General features: G+C 34.2%; 1 protein-coding gene across 8 annotated transcripts in view; it reads left to right on the top strand.

Annotated features, from left to right (window-relative positions):
- Positions 1 to 23,050, top strand: part of LOC145270111 (chloride channel protein 2-like) — a 328,843-nt gene that overhangs the window by 219,151 nt on the left and 86,642 nt on the right. For all 8 annotated transcript variants that reach the window (XM_080125735.1, XM_080125715.1, XM_080125717.1 and 5 more), the window contains exons 12-18: positions 1,894 to 2,046; positions 7,600 to 7,669; positions 11,795 to 11,905; positions 14,975 to 15,072; positions 16,629 to 16,744; positions 19,130 to 19,263; positions 20,371 to 20,708. In XM_080125735.1, coding sequence (XP_079981861.1) covers positions 1,894 to 2,046; positions 7,600 to 7,669; positions 11,795 to 11,905; positions 14,975 to 15,072; positions 16,629 to 16,744; positions 19,130 to 19,263; positions 20,371 to 20,708 — 1,020 coding nt within the window. The remainder of the gene's footprint in view (positions 1 to 1,893; positions 2,047 to 7,599; positions 7,670 to 11,794; positions 11,906 to 14,974; positions 15,073 to 16,628; positions 16,745 to 19,129; positions 19,264 to 20,370; positions 20,709 to 23,050) is intronic.

A 23,050-nucleotide genomic window follows, 5' to 3' on the forward strand; every position in this document is an offset into this window, starting at 1 on the left:
ATATAAATAACTAGCAGTTCGGCCCAGCTTTGCTTGGGCCCTATGTACTTACTCTTCATAACTTTGTGTGTGTGTATGTATGTATATATATATATATATATATATAATGTTGAAAAGTTTGACTTGTGTCCAGATAACCTACATCTAAAATTTCGAGTGTTTAGGCCCAAAATTGTCGGAGGAGTTTGGTAGAGTCTACAAAGGTCAACTCTTTCAACTTTAACCTCTTGGTAGCCAAATTTTTGCGCAAAAACTGATTAAAAAAACTTGCTGCATGTCTGAATACCCTTTATGTAAAATTTCAAAGGTTTAGACCCAAAATTGACTGAATATTTTGCTAGAGACCGCAAAGGTCAAATCTTTTGAACTTTGACTCCTTGTTACCTAAATTTTCGGCCAAAAACTGATTAAAAGCTTGCTCTGTCTGAATACACTTTATGTAAAATTTCAAATGCTTAGACCAAAAATTAGCTGAGTAATTTGGTAGAGGCCACAGAGGTCAAATTTTAAAAAAATTTTTAAATTTAAATTTTAACCCCTTAACATTTATTGTTTTGGGCTCACATTAAGTTAAAAAAGTTTGATCCATGTCCAAGTAACCTATATCTAAAATTTCAAGTGTTTAGACCCAAAATTGGCGGAGGAATTTGGTAGAGTTTTCAAAGGTCAAATCGTTGAACTTTGACCCCTTGACAGCCAAATTTCTGGCCAAAAACTGATTAAAAAGATTTTCTCAAAACCCTTATGTCAAATCTCGAGTCTGTGGACTGAAATTTGACAGATTAGTTTTGTAGGAAAATGTACACACACAGACAGACAATTTCACTTTTATAGCTATATAGATTATCCTTCCTGTCGAATTAAATTTGTTGACTTTATTTGGTACTAGCGAGGCGTACCCGGCGTTGCCCAGGTGTTTGTAGGTGTTTGTGAAAAAAAAACAGGTGCCCGTGAAAAAAAACGCCTTGACGACGCGCAGTTGGAAAATAGTAAAGTGTGAAAAAAAAAAAAAAACAGGTGCGTGTTTTTGATTGACATGACGGCGATAGCTATTCAGCAGTTAGCATTTTGTGCGGGACAGTTTTTAATGAGGTCAATAAATCGGTTTGTTTGTTTTTAAAAACCCGCTCCCTCGTCTCGAAATGAAAGATACCGGCTGATATGACGAAGTCGACATTGACCAAACGTTCACTGGCTCTGGGCCTGTGATTAGAGTCGAGTTTCGCTTTTTGTTTATACCGAAAACTGAATGTAACGCGTGCCGATGCGGGAAATGTCGAATAATTAACGTTTGAAAGTCAATAAAATTAAATAGACGGGCAAGCTCCGTGGTTAACTGCGAGATATTACAATTTCTAGATGATATAAAAAGTTTTTAGAAGTTGTGAAGCGAGCGCTTCTCTGAAAGAAGCCTTTTGTGGACATCGAGGAAAAGCATACATACATACATACATTTTCGCTTTCATATTTATAGATTAAATAACTCATAGGTGGTTGATATGCCATAAAACAAACCAACAGATTGGATATGTCTCCCATTTTAATTTTTAGATCTTTGATATTTTTTTTTTTTTTACTTTTTTTCACCGCAATAAAGTCACAACCAAACACCACAAATAAATATTTGAATAAATAAAGAATTTGAAGCATAAAAACATTTTTACAAATTGCTGAATTCAGCATTAAGTAAACTGAAAAGCGTTAATGACATAAAACAAAACGGCCAAACTAAACTCCATAAATAAATATTTGAAAATTACTTGATTCAGCAATAAATAATCCAAACCAAATAAAATCAAACAATGAAAAAAAAATGTACATTTTGAATATTTGATCTTAAAAACAAATTTTCTGAAAGTAAAATAAACACTTCTCATTTTTATTTTTTGCCAGCTTACGGCACGTCAAGCTATCAATGAACTTTTCAGCAACATCACATGGACAGCAGGCCAAGCTGATGACTTAGAAGAAGAGGAAATTCTACATCACTGGAATCCACCTGCCACCAACATCTACGTCACCTTATTATTGTATATAATTATGACTGTAAGTAGCAATGCCAGACCACACACCCCAAAAACTCAAATCAAACATCATTGAAAAGAGCATAAAAAACAAAAGAAAGATGATCTTTAGTTTTTTAATATCGGACCCTTAGAACTGGAGTTGTGACCATTCAAATTATTGAAAATAATCATGGTTCACCATGTAAAGTGGATTTAAAAGTCTCCCGAGCCCAAGACTAGTGCTGAATTTATAACATCGGATGATGACCGGTGTTCCAGTTTTTTCCAACCCGTCTCATCGGTTGTCCCCATTCTCTACATGTCCCCCCCCCCCAGCTTATAACCACAACACCGGTGTTTTGTGGTCACTTGTTGGGACAGTTCTGTGTAGTTGTGAGATGGTCCTCACATTTGTGGGGATAATGGTCTTGGTGGTCGTGTTACTCTCATACCGTGTCACGGTATCGGGTTCGTTGGTTTGTGCCTGATTGAGTCGTCTGCCATCACTACATCATCATCCATCTTTTCCACTCGTGTCCATCATCTCGTGTATGTCACACAAGGTGATGCTGTCCTCCAGTCTTGGTCTTTAAGGAGATGGTTGATGGGGTGGTTGTGCGGGTGATTAATCTGGTTTTATCCATGATCGGTTAAATCTTCCGCAGAAAACGATTGTATAGTATGATCCTGCCGCTTCCATCCAAACATGTCAGCTATTGTCTATTACTCATGGTTTCGACAACTCTCTTCATTTTTGTCCATCGTCGCAAATATGGTTTCTCCTGATTCTGTACCTGAATGGATTCGCCGACCTGAAGCTGTTGGAGTGGATGACTGTGCATGTTGTACTGTTTTTTGTTTCGCACATGCCTTTTTGCCATCACCTTTTTTCTCAATTCTTTGATTTCTGCCCAACGATCATGAATCCAGTACTTCTCGCGAAGTATAGGGAGGTAATCCCTTATTGTTCGACCATATAATATTTTGGCTGGTGATAATCTGAGATAATCTTCTCTTCTCATGCAAATCACGACAGTCGTTTGAAATGGAAATTCTGGATTAGTGGTTCTTTCGGTGGGGATGGCATGATTGAATTGCATTTTCGACAAAGTGCCCTTGTTTGTAGGATATTAGCGTCTAGACGGGTGTCAAAATAATTGTTGTCTAGCATTAGCTAACATTCCATTCACTCCTTGATGGGTGGTGTACAGTACCTTTAATATTTCAGCTCTAAGCTGCTTTGGTATCAGAATTTTATCCCCTTTTATGGGTACCCCTTCCAAACAATATAGTTGTTCTGCTATCGGCCAGAATTACCAGACTTTTGGTGGTAGTATGTGTCGTGACTTCAGGAACCAATCTTGTATATATGTCGTTAACATTCAGCATTCCTCATTAGTGGTCACAGCTGCCACGATTCTATCCCTATAGTTATAGCTTGAAATTTGGGGTCATGTGCGTACGTGGCTGTGATTGATGCTTGCATGGTCCCCTAGATTTGCTGAGTAGTATTGGTTGTCTTTAATCTGCTATATCTTGATGGTGCCAGATATTGAGAGGTGCAGTCCAGTGCGGCATTAAGTTATCCAGGAGCATGCTTAATCTGGAACCTGTACATTAATGATCATTCTTTGAAAGAAAACAAATGAGTTTATTGTTTTCCAGAACCTGATCTGAGAATATTTTTACCAGTGGCTGGTGGTCCGCTGTAAACAATAAATCTGGACACCCCAAAGCAAACATCCTACAAGACTCCAATCTGTATATCAATGCCAGAGCTTCTCACTCTATGGGGAAGTAGTAAGATTCTGCATCCTTCATAAAATAGGATCCAGCCAAAATTATTTTCCAGTGGTCCTTATCAAGATTTTCCGAACACTGTTTTTTTTTTTATTCTTCGAGAAGCTTGTTTAGGGTAGCATCCCAATAGAATTTGTGGTTCTTTTTGTGCAGCAATTCTCGAAAGGGAGACATGATATTGGACTGTGAAAATGCATATGATATTTGGTTAACAAGTTCAAACAATGATCTGACGCCAGTGATGTTTGTTGGCATCGGGAAATTGAGAATGGCTTCAGTCATTTTTTTAGTTGGCTTTATGCTGTCAGCAGTTATTAAAAAGCCAGCAAATTCGACTTCATCATCTGTAAATTGAAACTTATGGGGATTGAAGACGATTCCATTTCTGCCACAATAGTGTGATATAATCCACTGTGTGCCAGAAAGCAAATTCTATAGTTTTATCCCAGAGAAGGGTATCATCAAAGCAATGAGCCTTTCAGGGCATGTCTACCATAATGTTGTTGAACCGGCAAATATACCCATCCCCAGAGGTGCTCTAAGGTACCAATAATGGCCCTATTCTGTTATGAATGTGGTCACGACTTTGGCAGAGTAGTAAACTGATATTCATTCTATGCATCTAGAACTGTTTTCTTAGTTCGTGCAGACACAACAAACACTTGGTCAAATGGAGACGGAGTGTGATGGATTTCCCTCATCATTGCAGCATTCAATTTTTGTATTTTTTTTTCCACTGTCCTTCTTGGTGATCTGTCCTTCTTTGGTGCAACCACCATCCTCAAACACCAGACCGTAAGCGTACCTGCTGGTACTAGCTCAATGATGCCCAACACAACATCCCTATCTAAATCTTCCTTCACCTTTTTCCAATGATGGAAGACAGGAATGGTTTGTGCACAACTGATGGTTTTGCTACCCGGGGCAAACTTTATATTCAGTGGTCTCTCTGACATCACTTGTAACAGTTAATTGGGCCAGGTGTTGAATGCACCTCATTTGAAGTGCTCCTGTAACCATTGTTCTAAACGTTCCCTATTATTTCCAATAAGGGTAAACAGGATTCTTGTAGGTTCAGAACCGTTTCTCTTTTGGGGACGTTCACATGGTGCTATCCCATTATTTGAGGTTGACATGTCTGATACGTAAACGGTTGTCTGGTTTCTTAAAGGCCAACTTTAATACGCATAAAGATTATTTCCTTAATATGTAGTAGGCCATTCATAATTCTGCATATCCTATGCGTAGTGAGTATTGGCACGTCTCTAGTGCATCCCAATACTACTGTATTTCAGGACCACTTGAACATATTTGAGCACCAGTGTCTGCAATGGCTTGGATATCGTGTATTTGACGGCAAGTCCCCTTATCTAAGGCAACCCAAATTAGGCATGGGACTGTGGTATCAAAGATACTTTGACTTTTATGGAGGGTAGTGGTTTGGCGGGGAGGCTTCTTTTGAATCTATCCCTGCTCCAGGCAAGATGTGGTATTGCTGCTAATTTCTGTTTTTGCTCACAAAACGCTGAGCTTCCTCCTACTCTGCTGCTAAATATTTTTGACTGGTGTGTTGAATCCCTCATTGATTCCGTTGTCAACTTCTCTCGTTTTCGAAACTCGTTTTGTAAGTGTCCAGTAATTCTACCATTATGGTATCTGAGTTCCCGCTGCGGACAGTTTTTCCGTCCTTTTAGCCCGTTGGGGTGTGATGTCCCCCCACACCCTTCACACAGTTTATTTCGTTGATGTATCCATTGTCTCTAGACTAATCAGTCTGTGAAATTTCTGTTCTACTGTTGTCACAATATTGGCTTCTGCCAACAGCTTGCACTGATATTCTGTGTTTGCAATTCCAGCTATGAGTTGGCCATCCACCATATCCTCTGAATAGTTTATAGTCTGTCGGCAGCTTTCGTTAGGACACTGGACAGTAAAATTGCAAAACCTCACTTGGGACTGAAGCTTTGCTAAAAACTGTGTGGGACCTTCCCCTTGTTAATAAATAAATTTTTTAGATGTTTATTTTATATTACAAATCTTCTGTTGAATCGGATATTTTTTTTTTTCTTTTATTCACATTTTATTGGTATGGATAATCAAGCGAAACTTGCATAGTTATCTGCAAAAGTTTGTCTAATGTTGGTGAATTAAAGTAAATTTTTTGCAAATGTTCTTTATTTTGATATGTTTTTTGTTTTTTACATGTGTCATGAAAAAACATTTCAAAGACTATTTTTATGTAAACTTTTAAGAAAATTTTATTATATAAAACCATTCTGAAAAAAAAAATTTCAAATAAAAAAAAAAACTCCAAAAAAATATTTTGATTCTAACATATTTTATTAAAAATACAAGCATTTCAAAGTAAAGACTTTTTTTTCATATAAAGTTTTAAAATTAAACAAGAATTACGTAAACATAAATCATAAGGTATACACTTGCATGACTTCTTTTAAGCAGAAATCAAAATGACACAAGTTTATTGAACTCTTTTAGGCAAGTTGCAGCCCTCAGACTACTTGGAGTCTGGCCTATCCACCATGCCAGGAACTGGTTTCCTACAGCAAAGCTCTGACACCATCACATTTCCATCACCTCTACCACGATGAGGAAGGGTTGGATTTTAGGGAACTTCTAATTTATTTATCTCCTTCTCATGATGAGAAGATGTGACACAAGGATCAGAAAGTGGGATTGAAGAGCTAACGTCCCAGAAGAGAAGTACTCTAGCCTGCAAAAAATGCCTGAGCAGCCCTACTGATATTCCTCGGTTGGGGTGCCTCTGCCAATTAGCAATAAACTAATTCTCAAAGAACTGGCAAAGCCTGGCAAGGTGGATCTCCTAGAACTGCACAGGACCAGCAGCATAACGCAGTCAACATGGAAAAAGACATTTCAGAAACGGCCCAACCTCTGTTCATTTTGGTGCTGTCTGAGGCGACTGCTGCTAATGTTTACATTTGTTTGTATATAAATTGAATTTCCTCCCTTTGTCTCACCTGCAAAAAAAAATAGCTGTTTATGCATATGCATATTGAAATAGACACAACGTATTATTAGAGGTTATGATCCAAATGATTGGCATGATCACCATTTAACCCATACGATGTCTTGATTACAAAAACGGACTAATTTCATACAATCGGAAGAATTCAGATTGATTTAATCCTGAATAAACATCAATCCATTTTGGTTTCTCAAGGTTTCAAATAAAAACAAATATTTTATTACAAAATAGGTCCTTGTCCAGAATTCTCCCATATCAAAAATATAATCTGTATGATGTACATATTTATGATGAAATGAAAATATCATATTCCAAAAATCATTATTTATTTTCATAAAGATCATTTTTAAGTAATTAATGGGAATTTGTAGGCATTACAACATAAATCTCGCAAGTTTGAATTATTTAGTTATTGCCATGTGTTTTTTTTTGTTTTTGTTTTTTTCAAAATGGCAGACAAGATAACTGTTGTTCGGTAATTCATAAAATATTATTTTCTTATTTAAAAATAAAATTACTTGATTAATTTACATGATTTTTGGAATATGATTTTTTAAAATTTTGTCACGGATACATACACCATACAGATTTTGCTTTATTTTTGTTTGTTTTCTGGACAATAAACTTTTTTTTTTTTTTTTTTTTTTAAAGTGTCCGTGAAAGTTGATAACACATAGACATGAAGTGACTTGGAATATCATTTCAACTTTGAATGTTTTGAAACTTTAATTTGAATTTAATACATCACTAAAAAGCTTGTTCATAATGAATTTATATTTATTTCAGTTTTGGATGGGTGCTGTAGCGAATACCTTGCCTATCCCTGCTGGTGTGTTTGTGCCAGTCTTTTGTTGTGGTTAGTTCAACATTTCTGGGAAAAATATTTTTTATCTTTTAATATTTTTTTTTGTTTTGTTGTAATGTGCAGACACTGCGGCCTCAAAAGAAAATGACTTGAGTTTTTAGAATGTATCCAACAAGTCTTGTAATTGATGTTTATGACAATGATTTCATGCGGACTGAAAAAATAATAATATTTCAACTTGTCATGAAGCTGGCTAACAATTTCAAAATGGCTCAACAGATTGCCAAACATTGGTTAATAGCAAATTCCTGGAAGTGATAAATCTGTAATTTATTGTGTGCATTGAACCATTATTCACAGTCTGTAATTGATGGCAGGAGATGGAAAAGTTCAAAAGATAGATTTCATTGTTCAATACAAAACTTTCTAAGCAAAGCAAACTTTCCTTACAAACAATTATTTTTATAATTTATATGTGGAGTAAGAATTTCTTTAAGTTTCAGTTTTTACATAAAACTTGAACTCTGTGGCCATTTTCTTTCAAGGCCGCTGTGTCTGTACACTACCTTTTTTTCTATAACTTGTGTTTTTAATTCTACTTTATTTCTGTCATTTTCATTTATAATACATAATTTTTTTATTTTTGTCACATGATAGTGTTTAGTCTTAAATTAAGTTTATTTATAAATACTACTTAGAAATTTATTTATGAGTTTATTTCTTTAATTTATTTATAAATTTATTTCATGAGTTTTTTTTTTTTTTTTTCTTAAGCCATGTTGATGAAATCGTTAGCAAAATGTGTAATTTATTTATAAATTTATCTATGAATTTATTTATAATGATCATAGTGGCCTATATTTTTTAAAATTATTACATACATCTATACTACCCTTCCGATTTACCCTAATATGTTGTACCTACTTTACTCCTATTCCTTCATTTCATTTCTAAATGTCATTAAGCCAGTTTTTTTTTTTATATATTTGCATTTTGTATAACTCTGGCCATTCTCTTCTGATAAAAAGCATTTAGCTTTGAAATACCATGGTCTAAAGAGGTTTTTTCTTAAATTTCCCCTATGTTTCGGCTGATACAATAAAGTTATATACAACCGCTATTCTTCATCTTTCATTTAATATTATTGTTTTTACTCTCCTTGTTATTGAGTTTTTCTTGATAAATTTTGCTTTGTTAAAGATTTACTCTTTGATAACAATTATTTTATAAATTTATTTATAAAATGAATTTATAAAATGAATTTATAAAATGAATACTACTTTTATAAAAGTTGTGATGCTAAAATGTATTATTTGGTTAAAAATATTGTCATTTTAAAATTTTTATGTAATGAAATGTGCTCCGGCGAACTTGCCGGACTTATGCCTTCTTACGTCAATACCCTTGGCAAACCCGACAATCAGTTAAATTCCACTCCTTTACTGTAGAAGTTCCCAGATGGTAAATGGCTTTCTACGCTAATGGCTTCTTTCCCCAAACTGTTAACCTTTGGAATCCGCTCCATGCTCCCTGTTTCTATGACTGTACTGTTAAAACATGCAGAAATTTAAATTTAATGTAAACGAGCATCTTGCTGCACAACTCCCCACTTAGTATGCCTCTATAACTTTGGCCCACAATTCACAGTAGTCTTCGTGACTATGTACCTTTGGGATGAATTGAAGTAGAAGAAAACTTTTCTCCTTGTGGTTTGCTGTATTCATCTGCATTGTCCAGATTGTCTGCCACTCGGGTCTTTATTCTACCCATGGCATTTTTATTACTTTGTTTGCTAAAAGATCATTGTTACTCTAGACTCAATTTCTTTTTAAGTGCCATCATTGTGTTTGTTTTACAAGTATTTCAATGGCAAGTGCTGACGAATGCAAAGCACTAGTACCTCCTCGACGACAATACCCTTGACAAACCCAACAAATAGCAGAATCTCATTCCTATGCTGTAAAGATCCCTAGATACCATAAAGCCTTCTGCTTCTCAAATACCTTTTTTTCTCAGACTGCTGCACTTGGGAGTTCCCTCCTGGGTCCCTGCTTCCCAGACTGTACTGACATGCAGAAATTCAATGTAATGTAATTAGGAACTCTTGATTTCTGGAAAATTTACAACAGTATAGTAAAAAATGGGCAATCAACAATTCCCCCACTATCCAACAATCATGAGGTTGTTTGCATGGCAAATGAGAAAGCTAACATGCTTGCCCGTCAGTCTAACTCTACTTTGAACCGAGCAACCCACCCCCTCTCTGATTTTCCTTTGCGAACTGAAACCACACTAGGTGATCTGAAAATCACCCCTTCTCAAGTACATGATATCATAAAAAACCTAGACACATCAAAAGCATGTGGACCTGATCTCATCCCGGCTGTACTATTAAAAAAATGATCCATTGAGGTTGCTCCAGTTCTCTCCAAACTCTTCAACAAATGTCTTAACAAATCATGCTTTCCTGACTGTTGGAAAATTGCTTCTGTGGTGCCAGTTTACAAGAATTCTGGCGAAAGAACTGATCAATTAAATTATTGCCCCATTAGCCTCCTTCCTCTTTTCGCAAAAATATTTGAGTCCATAATTAATCAAGTTCTAGTCCACCACCTTGCAGTTGCTAAACTTCTGTCTGACTATTAATATAGATTTAGACAAGCCGTTCTACTGCATATATTCTAACTGTAATCTCTGAACGTATATATCATGCACTGGATAAGGCAGGGGAAGAGGGGGCAGTAGCCCAGATATATCTAAGGCTTTTGATATGGTATGACACGATGGTCTTCTCATGAAAATCAGATCTTATGGTATTACTGGACGAATACTTAACATAATTAAACCATTCTTAAATAAGAGAAAAATCTAGGTTGTCCTCGCTGGTCGTATATCTAAACAATATAATATAAATGTGCGTGTACTTCAGGGGTTGATCCTTGAACCTTTATTATTCCTGATATTCATAAATGACCTCCCTGATAAAATAGTCTGAGATGGGTACGACACCTTGCTCTATAACAGGCACAAGAGGAAAACTGATAAACACATATCTAAGGCAATGGCAGAAACCCAAAAGGAAGATCTCCAGACTGTAGTGGAATAGTAAAAAATGGATGGTAATGTTTAATGCTGTCAAGACTAAGCTCGTTTCCTTTAATAATTGCAAGAAACCTTCTCAACCAATAATAGCTATGGCTAAAGATATATTACGTGAAAGTACTTCATTCAAACTCCTCGGCTTAATGTTCACAGAGAACATGAGTTGGAACAGATACATCGAGAGCATTGCCAAGACTGCTGCGAAGAAGGTGGGCTCTCTTTACCATGCTAGAAAGTTACTGAAAGTATCTTGTACCTCTAGAAGGCCACCATTCCCCCATCTATGGAGTATTGTTGTCACATTTGGGCTGCTGCATCTGCTTCTCACTTCTGGACAGAGTTCAAAAGAGTCACCAACCTAATAAGTCCTGAACTGTCATCTAAGCTTCAATCTCTGTCCCATCGATGAAATATTATATCCCTGCCTGTTTTACAAGTATTTTAATGGTAGATGCTCTGGCGAACTACTAGCTCTTATACTCCCTTGACATAAATATCGCCGACAAACCTGATAAGCAGCAAAGTCCCATCCCTACTCAGAGATCGTAGATGTAAGAAAGCCTTCTACTCTAATAGTTTCTTCCCCGATACTGCTAGACTTCCGGTTTTCTGCTTCCCCAACATGCAGAAGTTCAAGTGTAATGTGAACAGACATCTTGCTGCTCAACTCCCTACATAGTATCCTTAAACTTAGGTCCTTGATAGTAGCCTTTTACATCAAAGTGGCACTGTGCCTTGTTTGAGGTGAAAATGTAACAAAAAAAATTAATAAAATAATGTAAACGTATATCTTGCTGCCCAACTCCCTTAATAGTATCCCTGCAAATCTGGTCCCAAATAGTAACCCCCACCCCCACCCGCAACTAAATGGGGTGAAATGACAATAAAAATAATAATAAAAAAATTTTTTTTTTAATGGTGAAATTATTTTTGATCCAAGTGTATATGTTTGCTATTAACTAATTTAAAAGCCAAAGAAAAGAAAAAAAAAAACCTTTTTCATTCTTTTATGAAACTTACATTAATGAAGAGTCGCTGTCAAAATATTCATAATTATGTCATTTTTCTTAAAAGGTGCTGCTTTTGGACGTCTTGTTGGAGAAAGCATGTCTGCATGGTTTCCGGAAGGTATTCGTAGTGGAGATGTTGTCAGGAAAATTGTTCCTGGAGGATATGCTGTGGTTGGTATGTATTTGTAACGGAAAGATAAAATGCTAAATGTTCCTATGTCTTCATGGATAAAGTTGATCTTGAAAGTGCTAGAGTGAAAACAAAGAAAATGTTATTGTAAGCCCATAAATCGAGATGACACAAAGGTTTTCATGAGTAGACATGAGGAAAATAGGGTAAAAAAAAGGTGTAAAAATAAACATACAACAAATAAATGTTACCAAAGGCAAGATAAGTTACTCCTCTACCTACTCTAAGTTTTTTGTGTCTTATATTAAAGTGTTTGTTTTTTTGTTTTCTTTTTTAAACTAAAAATAAATATAGAGTAAAGCTTGTCGAGTTAGAATGAAAAACGGGATGGTGGCCTCAATAGTCAAGCTTTGATAATCAAAAGTCAAACAAAATACTAATAGAGCATTACATTTTCATTGTTGATATTATTTGCCTTTCGTTCAACCATTTGAGGGCATTCATGTACATGTAAAGTGTATGGTGACAAACTAGAGAAATAACATCTAAGATTACTATGGATGTCTGTATAGGTTGTTCAGACAATAGGATATGGTGTGAAACTGCAGTAAAGTATTCATTTTCACCTCATTTTTATAAAGCATTTTCTAAAAGTTGTTTGTGTGGATTCAGATTTGAAAAATTGATTTTCATTGCATAAGCATAAAACACAAGTGTCTGTAGGTATAAAAAATAACTTGATATTTTATTAAAAAGTATTACAATTATAAAGCCCCTTTAAGAAAAAGTTGAACCCTCTTTAGGAAATTAAAAGGCGGTCAGCCCAAGTGCAAGATGCAATATTCTGACTTCTTGTCACTGAATACTCTCTGACTGCTCACTGTTTATGCCTTTTGATTCAGCATTTCTAGATATTTAATTTCCCTCAGTTCCTCTATTATTTTTTGGTGGCTTTGAGGTAGAATATGAGCCTATGAATTGAAGGGTGACTTTGTGACTAGCTTTGAATTTCAAGACTGGCAGTAATTATCACTTCCTACACTGATGATTGCATAAGCATGAAACACTAGTGTCAGTAGGTATAAAAAATAAATAATATTTATTTAAAAAAAATATATATAGGAACAGGTAGTTAATAAAACATGTTAAAAACACTTTGAAAAAGAGTTAAAAACATTTAATTTGAAAAAAGGAAGCATAAAATAAGCGGATAGTCCTTAATCCACGGAGTTTCGAAGAAATACTTTCCTTCTCATCAGAGGGTAGGATTTAGCAAAATGCGGGATCGGATTTTACTTGCAAAATTATTTAATAAAACTACAAGTAAGTCATAGATCTTACTTGGTAACAAATGGTGAAGGAGAGGGAATAGGGTGGAGAAAAAGTTATTTCAGGTGAATGGATAGTCTGGTGAAGGGTAAAATATCCAATGACGGTAAAATCCAAAAATCCAGAATCCAAAAAAGTTGGTTAAATTTCCATTTCCACAAGTAAAATCCAAGGGAATTGCATAATTGGAAAATGGTCCAAAGTAATCCAAAAGACATATATATATATATATATATATATATATATATATATATATCCCCATAGCATTATTTTTATTTTCCTTTTCCGCCAATTTATCCTTATGACCTTCCCTTCATCTATTTAATCTTCCACTAATCATTTTTCAACACACCCAACCAATGTAATTACTATCAAAATCAGCTTCCACTCCCACTATAACACATTCCTTCCACCTGAGAGACTTACTTTCCTCCCACTATCATTTTCAACTTTTTGTATATTGTTATATAGCGGCCGATCTAGAAGTGTGTGTATATAGACAAGATGCCGCTAGTCTCTTTAACATATGTACCAAAAAATGATTCCATTCGTTTTTGTAGTTTTTTAATGCATTAATCTGCAAAATTTATTGTACATTTTTCAAACCTCCTGATGAGAAGGATTGCATTTTTCTAAACTCTTTGGAATAAGGTCTTTCCAGTTTATCTGTACTCTTTGTCAGATAACTAAAAATTACAGATTTTTAATGTCTTTTTTAGAATTTGAATTCATTTTCAATAAGATTTTTCTATATTTACCAAAAAAGAAAAAATATATAAGATTCTGCTGATTGTCGGAATATTAATTTTAAACAAATAAATATCTGTTTATTCTACATAATCTTGCATTGTAATTTGGTTTATCAATGTATTTGATACATGTTTTAATTTAAAATTTGAACAATGCTTATATCACGGAAAACACAACTTTGACTTTCACATCATGTGTTCCAAGCATAATCTTCCAGCATTTGAAAATATTACCGCTGACAACAACACACAGATTCTTTACTAACTGTATTCTTCCATTTACCACCATGGCAAGGGAAAAAAAAAAATGTATAAAATTGTGACGATGGTGTATATCACCGAAATATTAATTTTAAACAAATAAATTTGTCTTTATTTTACATAACATTGTGTTGTAATTTGGCTTATATACATATTTTATATATATATACTAGCCTGGGTGCTCAGCATTGCCCAGGTGTTTGGAGGTGTGTGTTGAGCAAACAAAAAAAAGTGGTAAGAGGCAGATAGGCTCGAACCCATGATGCAAAGGCGAAAAAGAAAGACCTTTAACCCCTGCTCCATGATGCGACCAGAAGTTTGGAACATTAAAATTAGGCAAAATCAACCCAACTGATAGGATGACTTGCAAAAATGGCTTGCAAAAAATCGACCCCTCCTTGTAGAAAACTGGCCAGTTGAAGGTGAAGGAATTAATGTTTTTGGCCAATTTTTCGATATTTGTCGTCCAAGACGTTGAGCTTCAAAATTATACCAATCTCGTGAAATTCTGTCACCTTTGTCGAAAGTTTTAGACAAACATACATACATTCATATGTACATTTAAACAGACAGGTGAGATTTATATCATAGATATATATGTGTGTGTGTGTGTATGTAAGTTCCAATAACATACATGTACGATAGCTATTTACATATTACCTTATTGCTATTGATACAAACACATACAAATGTATATGTATGTATGTATTATCTCTTTTTTTTTTTTTTTTTGTCCTATATTATATGTATCTTTTCTTTAAAATTTTTTTTGTAGGTGCAGCAGCATTATCCGGTAGTGTAACTCGCACCATATCAACCTCTGTGATTGTCTTTGAATTGACGGGTCAAATAAGCCATGTTTTACCTGCTGTGGTATGTTTTTTTATTTTATTTTTTGCGTACAAATGAAAATATTGGAAAAAAGTTGTATTGTATGTACCCATTATGGAATTAAGTTCTTATAAAAAATTGTTTACTTAATTTGATTGAGTAATTTTTTTTTTTTTCAGCAGAGAAACAATTTGTTATGACACTGAGCAAAAGATAGCCATGTTTTGATTTTTAGACCATGAGGAAGAAAAAGAAGCTATTATTTTATATGGAGAGGAGGGTGTCAGCACTTTAGACTGAGTTATCTACCTGTAGCCCCCCCCCCCTCCTCCATTCCTTGTGGTCAAAAAATTCAAACATGGCTACCTTCAGCTCACTGTCATAAATAATTGTTTTTCCGCTTTAAAAAAAAACAAAAACGACTTATCAAATTAAATGGAATTTTTTTATCAGAACTTCATTCCATAACGGATACGTACAATATAACTTTTTTCAGTATTTTCATTTTTTAATGTCTTGATTAAACTGTACAAGTCTCCTTTTTTGATTCAACAGAAAATTTGCACTTGTATTGAAATGTTTTACTTCAATGTCAATGAACTTAGTTTGTATGAATACAAAAAAATCTGCATATTCAATTTACATTCCTATTACAGACTAAACGATTCAGAAACATGATGTTTTGCTTGTAGATGGCATTTAATATGTGAAAAGTTGAATGCTTCTAAAAACATGGGTGGATATTGTGAACCCAATCTTTTTACTATTTGCTAATATGAAAGTTTTTGTTTATTTCATGTCAAATTCTGGTATCATTTTTTTAATAGATTGATCTTTCACTAATAATTATGCAACTTCTTATTTGGATTAATCAGACTACTGTTCTCATCTTGAGTGTGATTTTCACGTTTTGGTCCGACCTTCTTCAGTGTATCTTGTCAAACTCGGACATTTGGATGGAATTTCGAACAGAACCCTTTATTTACTTTACGGGGGTAGTGTGCTCTTGTTCCATCAGCCATTATTGGGTAGAGGTCCTAAGTAATTCGCAATTGTACTTTTTGGCCGTCCACACTGAGTATTGAGCCTTCAACCTTCAGGAGAATATCACTTTTACAATTGAGTTTTCCAAGAACTCTAACTACAGCACCACAGGTCCTTGCAAACCTGTGTTCTCGAGTTCGACAAGATACACCTGAAGAAGGTCGGAGGTTACATCGACCGAAACGTTGTGAAAATCACACTCAAGATGAGAACATGAGTAGTCCAATGAATCCAAATAATACAAATAACCATTCCTCATCTCAAAAATTCAAAAGCGTCATAACTTTTTTTTTTAACCTGTCATAACGTATTACATATTCAGATGCACTTATAAACGGTAATACTGTGACATGTTTTAGTCATAACATATTACGTATTTAACTGCACTCATAAACAGTAATACTATGACATTCATGTTCAATACATATCAGGTGATTAGAGAGTATGCACTTAGAATTTTGGGCAGGATTTATTGAAGAGTTGTGAAGTTATTTAAAGCAAACTAATGCCATTGGACAATAACATTAATTTGTTTTTTCTTCTATGTTTTTCAGGTTGCAGTATTAATAGCAAATGCTGTCGCTCATTTTCTACAGCCTTCCTTTTACGACAGCATTATTCGGTTAAAACGACTTCCGTATTTACCAGATATTGTCAATGCTAAACAAGAGTAAGTATGACATCTTCGTATTCATATTCTTTGTATTCATATTCGGAAAACTGTTCTTATCTTGAGTGTTATTTTCACAACATTTCAGTCGATGTAACATATGACCTTCTTGAGGTGTATTTTGTTGAATTCTGGAATCTTTTTGTCAGACTCTGGAATCTGCATGGTATTTTGAATTAAATCCATGGAGGTAGCATATGCTTGTTCCATCAGTCATGACTGAGTAGAAGTCCTTAGTAATTTGCAATTATATTTTGTGTGTTGCCTGCACTGAGGATTGAACCTTCAACCTCCAGAACAGTGTAACTTACAACTGAATTTACCAAGTACTTTATCTGTTGCCATGGGTCGTGATTGATGGAATGGGAGCATGCTACCCCTGTGGATTAAATAAAGAATTGAAATTCCAGAAAGATTCCAGAGTTCAGTAAGATTCACCTGAAGAAAGTCATAGGTCACATTGGCCAACATGTTGTGTGAATAACAACTCAAGATGAGAACAGTAGTTTAAATAATATGAATTATCAAACCTACTCTCAAAAATTAAAAAAAATAATTTTTTTATTCCATCCTTTTTAATGTAAGACATTTTCTCTTGTCTATTTTACTTTATTTTAACTCTACTTATATATAAAAAAGTAGTTTGTATGTGTGTTCATTTCCTATGAACTCCAAAACTGCTGGGCCGATTTTTAAAAAATTTCATACAAGTGTACTTTGTTTCCGGGAGTGTTCTATAGGTTTTGTATTGGAATGCCTCTGATAAGTATCGAAAATTAATAATTGAACAAATCCGATTAAATAAAGGTCTGATTTTGACCAAAGTTAACACCCTTATACAGTCTAACATCATAAGTGCATTTGAGAAGCTTTAACACTGCACAAGCAGAAAGGTCCAGTTTATAAAATCAACTATAGGTTTTTTTGATAAGACAGGATCACGTTCAAAATGAATGTTTACAGTATAGTTGAAGTATGATACTTGATTTTTGCATTGTAAACTTTTATTTAAGCCTTTATATGAAATAATTTTATAAAATCAACAGTAGATTCTCTACAGTGCAATGTAGACTTACAATATATTCTGACTAAATCACTGTGTGGAGGCATGTGACGTTTCCACCCAGTGCACCGTGGTGGGTCCCAGACTAGAGTAGGTAATCAATCGATTTGATTGAAAAATGGGTGATTTCACCGATTTCAATGACAACAAAAATATCGGAAGTGTGGAACATTTGTTGATCCTCATTCAATCCTGTGCAATGTCGGGTTTCCCTGCTACTATCTTATACATATGAAAATACTTAATATTTTTTCTTAAATGCCTAAAATAAAAAAACGAACTTGAATAATCGTAGAAATTAAATAATTTTAAAACAAGAAATTACTTGATATACACCATCTCTGCGTTTGTTTATTGAAAAGTTTTGTTAAAAAAAGGAAAGCCTCCACCACCATCCAGAAAAAAATGCACCCTACATAAAAATATTACCCCCTCACTTTTATATAAATCTTTCCTTAATATTTAAAATCAATGAAAAAAACAAACAACTCAGGTTGTGTATGTTTGTTTACAAATGACGCGTGCGTTGGCAATCAACCGGTCTCGATTAAAATGTGTACCGTTTGAGTCTCTCGGCTTTCAGGACCCCTTCTTCTATACTTCATCCAATTATGCTAACCTTAATTTTTACCCACCCTACATTTAATGATGGGATATTCCTTAACAGATAATTATGGTGCTTAGCCAGTTTAATGGGATTTCAAATTAATGCATTTTAGGTAAAAACACAATTACGTACGTGTCATGTTGAAATTAGTAAAAATTCCAAAAATGATTGAGTATAAAAAAAAAAAAAAAAGTAAAAATAAAACCTGGCTCTTATATAGATAGAGAATTGCATCAGCAGTGATCGATCTACTGGATCGATAGAAGGATCCCACCATTTTTCCAGTGGCCTTGGCAACAGACTGTATGTACGTGTTCCATTTCAGATCAGGAGTAAAGGTCAAGCCCAGAAGCTTGTCAAAACATGAGGCCTCCCCAAGACGAGAGCCATTCATTTCAATTGATGCCAGATGGGGATCACAGCGTTGATGATGTAAAGATAGAAGCTTGGTTTTAGATGCATTAAAAGTAACCAGCCACTCCTTTCCCCATTGTACCACGTGCGCAAGATCACAGGAGAGAGAATCAGAGAGAACTTGGTCATTTACCGTCTTAGATATGCTTTGAAATATTATACTGCACAAGCACCATAATTTTTTTCATGACTAATCTTGAAAATATTTAATGTCTATTCCATCTCCATTGAATGCTTTTTGTTTTTTGACATGTCTAAATTGCAATTTCTGTTTGTTTTTTTTTGTTTTTTTTAACCTTAGTGCTTGGACGGTATATGTTGAAGATATCATGATGAAAGATGTTCGATACATAACGTTTGTGTCGACCTATGCAGACCTAAAAGAACTATTAGAATGCTGTCATTTTAAATCTTATCCATTGGTAGATACTCCTGGTAAGTAATATTTAATTATAAACTGATAGTACTCTACTTTACAAAAGAGAATTTCCTTTTATTGAATGAGTTGCCCTTTAGCACTAACTCTAACACATTTTGGTAAATCTTATCTTTCACTTCAACAGAACACAAAGCATTCTAGTCTGTTTTTTTAGGAGTTTTCGGGTCCGCTAATAACTAATGACATTTAAATCCATTGCAAATTTATCGTTTGGATGGCATTAATACCTATTTCTTAGGATTATTTTCTTACGTGTGACTGCCATTTTCTAAAGAACGTGCTTCTTGTTTCTTTAAAGCTATGCGCAATAATTTAGGCTCTTTTTTTTTTAAATCACAATTCAAAATAATGGAATCCTGTATGTTGAAATATTATGCAGCAATTGCTGAATTTTATGAAAATAACTCAAAAAAAAGGAAAAATTTTTAAAGGCTTATCATGTTTTACCACGGCAAGTATACTGCCCTAGGTGCAATAAAGCTCATTTGGAAGTCAAAATCGTATGTGGTGTTACATGAACACATCGTAATCTTGAAGATGAAAAGAGAAAGTATTGTGGCTTCACAAATACTTTTATGGAGAAGACACCTTCTTGCTTGGGAAATTGTGTTATTCGTGGTAGAGGTCTTTCGGTTTTTGATGTTATTTTGTTCACATATGATTTTATTGTTGGTTGAAAAAAGAAAAAAAGAAAAGAACTGCTGTTGATGATTTTGTTAGCATTCTTTTCTCTGGTATCTTTCTATTAAGAATTCTTTCTAGAAGGATATTTGGTACTTATGTGGAGGGACCACATGAAAGTTGCCAACATCCTTAATTGACAGTGTTTCTGTAGAACGAACTGGATTTAAACTTGGGACATCCAGGTTGTCAGTCCATGTTGTTAACCACTGAGGCACTGTCACCTCCCTGTTGCTGCTGCTTAATTGAAAAGCAACTGAAAATAATTTACGTGACTGAAATAGGAATTTATTGCCTGCATACATCTTTCAGTCATGTAAATTATTAAGTTTTATAAGTTTTATTTTATCAAACGTGAAGATGTGACATGGTGGGAAATTATTGCTGTTGTTGCTTCAACGTTTGTTTGTTTCGTTTTCTAGATTCCATGATCCTTCTCGGATCAATTCAAAGGTTTGAGCTCGAACGACTTCTAATTTTACAACTGAATAAACAAATTTACTTGAATGATCGCAAACCTTCATCCGTCACTCTGTCACCGCCACCCTCACCATCAAATTCAAAGAAAAATGTGCCCATTCGAAAGACTTCATCACCCAAACTGCCGCAGCCGATCCCACGATTTGTAGTGACAAAAGTAGATGAATCTGAAATGGAACCTGAAGAAACGATAGAGATTGCGTCCGAAGAAGAACCGTCGTTACCACAGAAACCGGAACCAATACCAAAGATGAAGCAGAAAACGGCACACACCAGTTTGGTAAGTAGCGCTTACAATTCAGAAACTTTTTTTTTGGGGGGGGGTGATATTGCTTTCAGTTTCTGAAATTTTACTTTTTTTTTCAATATAACAAATTCTTTTTTTATTATCTATCTATCCAACAAAGTTTCTTTCTCCGAATTGTCCATCTGTGGAACACAATATTGTGAGGCTTCTTCCAAGTGGACTATAACATGGTTATTTTCAGGTCTAATGTAAATAAGTTCTTGTTGAATTGTGCTCTTAACTAATTTCCATTCATGCAAAGTTTAAACCAATTAAAAGCTGAGTGATGTTTAGCTTTCTGTGGGTCCCATTGAAATCTGATTAAGCAACAATGTGATTTAGTTTTATGTAAAACAGATACATCTTGATAAATCACACAAAATGATACACATGAGAATGAAGGCAGTGATGAGGGCAGAATCCCAAAGGAGTAATGCAATGTACTCTGATCAGTTTTATACAACGTAAAATATAGTTATTAATTGTAAATCAGAAAAAAAAATCTTTTTGTTTTTTACTAAAATGGCCACAATTTATTAAGGCAGGATGTCACTCAAGGGTAAGGGTTAATGAGATAGAATGATTGTCAAGACCAACTTTGAATATTTGTGGGCACAATTCTTGATTTAAATATTTTGCCTATTAAGCATTAAGTTCAACAACTGGATGGCCACTTGGTTCTAGTTAATTTCCATGTAGTTCTTAGTTCATTCATCCAAAGTTTAAAGCAATTTCAGGCTGAGTGACGTTTAGGTTTCTGTAGGTCTTATTCGTTTTCTTTATAAGCAATAACACAATCTAGTTTTATTCCAAACATATACATCTTAATTAATTGCTGACATTCAGCCCAAAATTGATTTATAAATATTTATTTTTAAAATGTCTGCGTTGTATTGGCATCTTAAGTTTACAAATTCAAATTTACACAATGGAAAAAAAAAGAAAAAGAAAAGAAATGATCACCATTGAACATCATGCTTTTTTAGTGATACGATGTCATGAAGAAGGTAAAGGGTGGAAAAATAGACTTTTTCATGTCTGAAGATGACATTATATTGCTGAAACTCAATTGATTTTAAATCAACAAATATTTATTTTAAAAAATAAAAATCATTTTTCTTGAGTTAAAATTATTTCATTTATTTAATTTATATTTTAATAATAAATTTTAGTAAATACTTTTAACACTTTTCTTTTTACTTTTAAATGTTTTTACTATTTTCTGAGAAACTCTATTTACAGGTGTATTTGTAAAGTGAATTTCAATTCTGCTCAGTCGAGAAAGTTATGGGTGTAAATACAAAATCATATTTTATTGATTCTAGTTAGTGCAATGTTCCATTACAAACTGTTTTCACTTTCATAAATTAAAACATTATAGGCAGAAAGCTGTTACGATTTAAGAAAAAATTGTTTTTAAAACGTTACCATAACATGTACTGGTTAATAAAAACTAAGAAAAACTAAATAGTTGCCGCAGCCTATTTTTTGGTTGGTTAGTTGGTTCTTATTGTTTTACAGCATATCCACCCTTTTTGAGTTATTTAATGCCGAATCCAAAGATTTTGAAGAAAAATTTTTTAATAGAATATATTTGCTGTTTTCAAGTCACTTTCTATTTAACCCATAGTTGGGACCCTAACAGGTACTACCACTCCGAGTCAGAGTGGACCTGAGAGCAATGGTAATTAAAGGGTGGTTCCACACTTCCCAAAGCCCGCAAGCTGGGGTCTCACTAGATATAGTTTAAGGTCATATCCAGGACCCAGCCTATTTTGTAAAAGTTTTCATCTAATGGAAATATTGTTTGTTCGCAAGTTTTTTTTTTAAGAATCATACCATAACACTTACTGTTAAATCAAAGGAAAATGTGTAAATGTTTTGATGCAATGAAAGTATTGTTGGTTCGGTGGTTTTCCGTTATTACTCGGGTGCAGAAAACAGTTTGTATTCATTTAATAAGAGAGCAGTTCATGTTATCATTGCTTAATTTAGGATGCTGAAACCAAACATGATATAAAGGAAAGCTGCAATGAAATTTTTTTTATTATACCAATATGTAAGTAATGTTAATTGAAATAAAGCAATATGGCATAATTTAGGATGCTGAAACCAAAGCAACAGCAGAGGAAGATGTGCTAACTGATTTGTATCAAAGTTATGGTTATTTATTTGTGTAATTTAAAAATAAATGTTATGTTTTTGCAAACATTAGTCTGTAACATTGAGGAAAAGTGATGATAGGAAAGTATAATTGATTTTAAACAATGCGTGCCAATAATGTGTGTGTAGTTAAAGGTGAGGGTATAACTATGTATAGTTATTGGTATGAGCAT

This window comes from Euprymna scolopes, chromosome 4 (assembly GCF_053919585.1).
Source record: "Euprymna scolopes isolate OS-2025 chromosome 4, ASM5391958v1, whole genome shotgun sequence".
Taxonomy (NCBI): Eukaryota; Metazoa; Mollusca; class Cephalopoda; order Sepiida; family Sepiolidae; genus Euprymna; species Euprymna scolopes.